Source organism: Protopterus annectens, chromosome 7.part0, assembly GCF_019279795.1.
Source record: "Protopterus annectens isolate FY-2018-M chromosome 7.part0, PAN1.0, whole genome shotgun sequence".
NCBI classification, from domain to species: Eukaryota; Metazoa; Chordata; order Ceratodontiformes; family Protopteridae; genus Protopterus; species Protopterus annectens.
In genome coordinates, this window is record NC_056739.1 from 1,252,058,277 (window position 1) to 1,252,065,421 (window position 7,145).

Genomic DNA, 7,145 nt, shown 5'->3' on the forward strand with positions numbered 1-7,145 from the left:
TACATGCCTCTGCTATTTCTGCTCATTATAATACAGACCCTCCCATCTTTTCCCACCAGCTCATGAGACAGTTCCTCAGAGGAGCTAAGAACTTAAGACCTCCTAGATCTCCTCCCATTCCTGCTTGGGATCTCAACTATGTTTTGGAAAAACTAACCTTGCCTCCTTTTGAGCCTGCCGCTTCTTCTGACATCAAGTTTTTATCTTGGAAGACAGCTATCCTGTTAGCACTAACCTCTGCCAGGAGAGTTTCAGAGTTACAAGCTCTTATGGCTGTGGAACCTTATTATTTTTCATCAAGACAGGGTATCTTTGAGGACTAATCCTACCTTCATGCCTAAGGTGGTTTCCAAAGTGGCTTTAAATCAAACTATCCACTTGCCAACCTTTTTCCCCACTCCTCAAAATAAAGGGGAAAGGATCTTGCATTCCTTGGATGTACACAGACAACTGCGTTTTTACCTGAACAGAACCAAGGACATCAGAAAATCAGAACAATTGTTTGTTTCTTATGCTTCTAGTTCCCAAGGTAAAGCCATTTCAAAACAGACCATTTCTAAATGGATTGCTCATGGAATCAGATTTTGTTATTCACACCATGGAAAGCAAATCCCAGGGAGCATACGGACTCATTCCACCAGAGGTGCTGCCACTTTTGCGGCCTTCCTCAGGGGAGTTCCTACCAAAGACATTTTGGAAGCTGCAACTTGGAGTTCAGTGCATACTTTTTCTAAGCACTACAATCTACCTCTCTACTCTAAGTCTAGGGCAGGTTTTGCCTCTGCAGTCTTGCAGGGCCTTTTAGCTGCCCCTTCTTCTTTATGACCACCTCCCCTTTCTTTCAGCTTTGGGATTCTACCCTACAGTCATGACTGCAACAGTGAAACACGATGAACATAGTACAGTTGTGTACACCTACCATAAATGTAGATGTTCAAGTGTCTTCACTGTTGCAGTCTGTGTTTCCCTCCCTCCTGTCCCCTCTTATTTTTACTTTTGTGTATTTCCTTCTTTTCACCATTATTCTGAGGTGTATTTGCAAACTCCTGACATCTGGGGCAAGAAAAACTGGAGAAGATGGCGTCGGCTGTCAGCTTTATACTCCTGGCGCTCTGACGTCAGGGAGCATGGTTGAACAGCCGACGCTGGACCCAGACTTTGGGATTCTGGCCGACCGAGGGCTGCCTGCTGGCAGGGGAGAACCCTACAGTCATGACTGCAGCAGTGAAGACACTCGAACATCTACATTTATGGTAGGTGTACACAACTGTACTTTCTATGGTGCTCAGGAATGTCCTTCCTCAAGTCTGCCTTGGATACAAGTAGCTAGGGACACTGTCCCATTCATTCAGGATAGAATAAATGAGAACGCCAGATAAAGAAGTTATGTACTCACCATAACGTTCCGTCTGTGTTGTCTATCTTCCTCAACTCCCCTCCCACCTACCCCTATCCATGAGTTCTTCAGGACCGAGCATTTACATGGTCTCTGTATAGGTACATTTATATGTATATGTGATTCTGGATATGGCTTCCCATAATTCTCCGTCATTCTACACTAGTATAGCAGCAAACAAGATCTGAGGTAATTGGCACCATGCATTGTGGGTAAGGGAGAAGCTTGAGAGATCTGGTGGCTGCAAGCTGTAGCATCAGCTGAGTAGGATCTGAATGATCTGATCCAAGCCCATTTGTTGAGGAAGAATGAAGCTCAGCAACACAGATGGAATGTTATGTTGAGTACATCATTTATTTTTATATACCTGTAGGTATGCAGAATGCAGTTAACTTTAATTTTTTCATCAGTAACCTTGAAATGCTCTTCACATCTTCAGAGTTCATCCTCCTGCAGTTTACTTTTTCACAAAGCTTGTAGTAGTGTTAGTTAAGAAAGTACAACTGGCTTATCTTTATTTTTCTCTGAGCAGTTAATTATGTAATGTTATAAATCTGGTGTTCAAAGGTTACAAGCAATGTTTTAAACAAGCTAGGAGACCTTTACTGAAAAAGATAAGAAAAAGTGGGTACAAGTGGAGTCCTCCTTGAACCTGTCTTTTTCATCTTTAACTTAAATGACTGCCCTGTGACAGTAGGGGGGTTCTACGTCAAATGATCGAAGTTTCAGAACATCAGATATCTGATCGTCAAAGACCAGATGATCAAGGTTGTGAAAGATCGTAATGGGGCATAAAAAAAATCTAAAAAGAGAAAATGTCTGCTTTTGTGTTTTTTTTTTTTGTTTTTTTTTTTGGGGGGGGGGGTGGACCCCCCCTGTACCACCCACATCCTTGCTACTTAAATATACCAACTTCAAGATCGCACTACAGTGAAGAACGGTAAACTTCCTGTTCTGTGCTATACGTCTATCTCCATACAGAATGTTCAGTGTTTCATAACTTCGATCAGGTCTTTGATGATCAGATGTTCAATGTTGTGAAACTTTAATCATTTAAGTAGACCTGACAGTGGATATAGTAATTTAGTGAGTTTGCATACAGTATAAAAGCCCCATGTATCAATTGATGCTGTATGTTTTCACCTATGAGATTACTTAGGGGTGCATAATATAGAGGATTATGATCTGGTTTCTGATCATAACTAGCTCTGTGTTTGGGAAATGGATGCTAAAAAAAATCACCTTCAAAGCAGAGTTTAACAGGCATCCATGTCAAAAACACACAATGCTAGTTATGATCAGAGACTGGATCATAATTCTTTGTAGAGCATAGAACTTTATTTGCTCCATGTATTACTAGAAATGAAGTGCCCTGCTGTATAGCTAACTGTTTTGAAAAATTGTAGGTACTTTGTTTTGCAGTGCATCCAACAGCTTTTAAAAACTGTTTACCTTCTGCTTTAGATTTTTGCTAGGAGGGCACTTCTGCTGTTAGTTCCTAGAGTAAGACCCGATCTTAACAGTGCTTACTTTTCCTTAAGCTTTTGTTAAGCACCCCTAAGAGCTGTTAAGCTAGTCTTGTGCTAGGGATGTCCTTAACAAATTTACTTTTTCTTGGTTTTGGAGCATAGTTGTTGTGCTGCATGCTCTGCAACTTTTTACATTGGCAGTGATCATATTAGTGTTTTATTTTGTCCGTACTTTTCCCCCTTGCTCTAGGATTTATATGCCCCTTTAAATTTGATCCTTATGCTGGTATTTCAGCTATGCTTTAACTGAAGAACTAAGTTTAAAAATCCCACAGTTGCTTTATTACTTTTGTGATGTCATTTGAATCTCTGCGTTGTCAGTTAAGTTTTACAATACATAGACTTGCCTAGCCACGATGCCCAGTCAGGCCAGAAATGAAAAATGAAAGGTACTCATACTGTTAAAACTTCATATTTATTTCTTAAAAAATGAACTATAAATGTGACTACATAATTCAGGTCAAGAGCCATATGTGTAGTGTATAGCTGCTGGGTTGTTGGACACCTGCTAAATGATTTTGAAAGGAATCTGGGAGGTTAATATAGATTGATACATGAAGAATGTTGTATTTATTAGACATGAGGCTCCGATAAGAACCGTAGTAAACTCTATTGGGTGAGCAAAGGGTGTAACCAAGGAAATAATTTTTTGAGCCTGGATACAGCATCTGAATTACCTAGACACACTATGGCCGTTTTAGGTTTAATTCTGGTGCCTGCCAAAAAAGCAGTTCCTAGAAAATAGAAATCAAAGTCTAAGCCAACTGTATTTGAAGTAGTGAATATTGGAACACAGATAGAGGAACTGGAAGTGGTATCTTTAGAAAAGGGTAGGTGCAAATAACATGCATGGGAATTGTGGGAACAATACATCAGAAGTGAGGTTTAAGGGATGGCAGAAATTCATCAAATTATGTAATGTTGGATTAATAATTGTATAAAAATGTGATTTTATAAGATTTGTAACTGTGAACATTTTAACATGATTTGTTTTCTTTTATATAAATGTACGTTTGCCTAAGTGATAATTCAGTAAAGATGTTAAAGGACAGTAGTAGGATCTACAGAGAAGCAAGTTTGAGTAAGTCATTAGTTTGACCATTACAGACTAAGGAACAATTTGTCCAAAATAGAACTGATCACTAAATTTCATTACCTAGACAATGTCTAGGTTTGAACCACACAGCTTACCTTAAAGATGAACCCAGAAGATTCAGTGCTTTTACAGGAAGATCAGAGAAAAACTATATTGTCAAAAACAGTGAGTAGTAGTGGATATAATAAAAAGTAGTAGTGGTGTGGACCTGTTGATATTAAGTGTTTGAAAAACAAAGATGTAGATTGATAGTTGTGTGAGAAAATAAAGGGAGTAGTAGTCTGTTATGGCATGTAATGATTTTGATATGTAACTAAGGTATCAGGTAGTCTAGACAATTTAAAATCCATTCCATAATGATTTATGGATGAAGAGATGTGCGAGTATTATTGTGGCTTGGGCCATCTGTCTAGTTACCAGTGTTCTTTAGATGTGTATATATACTGTTAAAAAGAGAAGACTGCTTTACCTGTTTTTATGGGAAATGGAAAATGTTTTAGCAAGACCCTCATCTTTCTGCAGATTGTAATTTACTTGTGTACAGTCTGTTGCTCTTTCATTACATTAGTTCTTGATGTATGATTTTTAGCAGATAGTATCACTGCATAATTATAAATTGTTTCTCTCTACACAGTTTCATTTGCCACTCAACGTGATGAAACAGATTCTCCAAAGCTTCAAGAACTAGAAGACTTATTTGATGATTCAGATGTGGAGGATTTAGAAACTAAAATGAAAATACCTGATACTGCTTCTTCACAAGAAAATATGGATACAGAACTTTTATTGGGAGCAAATGATTGAACAGAATAACTTAAACTTGTGACTGACTCTAGAACAGATGTCTATCAGGATTGTACACCCACCATGTTTTCTGGAATGAAGATGGGAGAGTGATGCATCTGGTGTGCTGTCTAATGGAACTCATAAAGATGGCAAGGCTGTCATTTTTAGGCTTTGATTTGCACCAGTCTGATGCACTGTGCTGAAGGTAGAACTGTTGATTGCAAGTTTCAAGAGGCATCCCTGTTTTGACCAATGTTTAGCCATTCCTAAACAGTTCATAAACCTCTGTTGTACAGGGTAAAGTTTTGTAAACAACATTTTTATTAGTACAAGTTAGCAGCTGTATTGTTTGTTAAACTTCAAATTAACTGTAGTAAGTGCATGCAACACCCTGAACAGGCTTGCTTTTCTACCACCCGCATCAGTTAGATGCCCATGTTGAGATCCATCTGTCCACAACCCTTTTCCCAGTTTTACAAATGGGGTTGGGGGGGGGGGGTCACTTCAAAAGTGAAAATCATCTAGATGACATTTGTTAATGGTACCAGGTTGACTAAAACTATTAACCATGTTCTTACTGCAGTGAGGTCTGAGAACTTGTAATGTCTCAGTTATAGATTTGAAAATGATGTACCAGACTCAAACTGTGTAGTTTCTGTACAATTTTCTTTAGTAGTACATAATATTGTAACATACATTTCACTAAACAGGATCATTTTTATGATGTACATCACTGTGTTTTGTAATAAGTATCTATAGGTTTTTAAATGGCAATTAAAATACATACATTTTAAAGAATTTGTTTGGATTTTCTTGTAGTGCATGTGTACAGTAATTTGTTAGAAAGTCTTGTAGCTGCTGCTCTGGAAAAGAAATGGGGAAAAAAAAGTTTTAATTGTTTTGTACTTAACATTTTGTATAGATTCTTTGCCGTTGTATTTTGTACTGAAAATGTTTAAACTTTAAAGCATTTGACTTATTTTTGTGTAATTGATAACTCTAGTGCATATATTTAGCAAGAAATTTAATTATTTGCTTGTCACTGTGACAGTTGTGTAGTACCCAAGTTCTGTCTTTATTGTATTTGAACACTTTCAGCACTTACTGCTATTAGAGGAAATTCCAGTTTTCCTATTCTCTTGTTTTTGGTTCTTGTGTCACTGTGATGCTTCTTTCCATGCCTCCTGCCACGTCTCATGTTGGTTACATTTGGCTGACTTTAGCCTAGAAGTAGTTGTGAAGGCACTGTCCAGGCACAGACATGTAGCTAAAGGTGGCCAGGTGGGAAGACTGGGCTATCCATTGTGAGGTGGCATCCTTGGCATCCACTGGAATTTTAATACATCCTTTCCCTTGTGACAGGAAGATGTGGTTTAATGATAAGTGCAAGTGCAACTTCTGTACATCTACTCCCAGCTACTGTGCAGTGCACTTTGACAAGCTTGTAAAATAATTGCCAAATGCAGAAGCTCACTACTGGGCCTTCCCCAGTGTGGCACCTTTTACAGCAGGGCTCTTCCAGTACTCCCATGTCCAAGATAGGCAAGGTGGTATTAAACATTCACTCCCATCTCACCCCTGGCCAACTCCTGCAGTACTTGGGCTGCTAGCTGAGCCCATGTCATCAGGAAGGAAGAACCAGTCAGGGCCAGAACACGCATCCCAGTAGAGTTGTTACTGTGATTACTAAACTCCCATTTTAATGAAGCACTGAATTGCAACATAGTACATTAGTTAGAAGTTGAGTTCACAGATTTCATTTCTGTGACTTAACTTTATGTAGTTGCAGTCATCTGGACCTGCATTTTATCAGGACTTTGTAAAATTCAGAATTGGATCAGTAACTATAACTGTTCATTGTATGTTGTCCCTTACCTAAAAATGTTTTATTTGGTTGCACTGACATTAAATTTTAAGGATTTCTCAGTGAATGTTGGACTGTAATAAACTAGATTGTTTAACAGTCTGTGTATATCATTTTAGTAGATTCAGCTTCATTATATTTAGTTTTAGTTGCCCTGTGTCTTACAGTGATAATTTAAAAAATAATTCAAAGTTGCAAGGAGTAAAGCCATCAAGATAACCAAAATCTAAGAAAATGTTAAGTTTGCATTTTTCAGTAAGGGAACCTGAAGCAGTCCTTATTAAAGCAGGTCTTTGTGCAATTAGTGTTTACTGTACATTTACCAAATGTACTTGTATACATGGATGTCAGCAGCTCAGAAAGGCCATCTTTGTAACACTGTCATTTTTATTTTTGCTTTGTTACTGGGTAACGCCTTACTGGTTGAGTATGCCAGCTCTTCTCTGGACTGGAACTGCAGATGTAGTCTTCAAA

The 7,145-nt window shown here is 38.3% G+C and overlaps 1 protein-coding gene across 2 annotated transcripts in view; it reads left to right on the plus strand.

The window, feature by feature from the left end:
* Nucleotides 1–6,770, plus strand: part of TIPIN (TIMELESS interacting protein) — a 759,992-nt gene extending 753,222 nt beyond the window's left edge. For both annotated transcript variants that reach the window (XM_044077863.1, XM_044077864.1), the window contains exon 9: nucleotides 4,656–6,770. In XM_044077863.1, coding sequence (XP_043933798.1) covers nucleotides 4,656–4,825 — 170 coding nt within the window. In that variant the 3' untranslated portion in view covers nucleotides 4,826–6,770. The remainder of the gene's footprint in view (nucleotides 1–4,655) is intronic.
* Nucleotides 6,771–7,145: the final 375 nt, after the last annotated feature.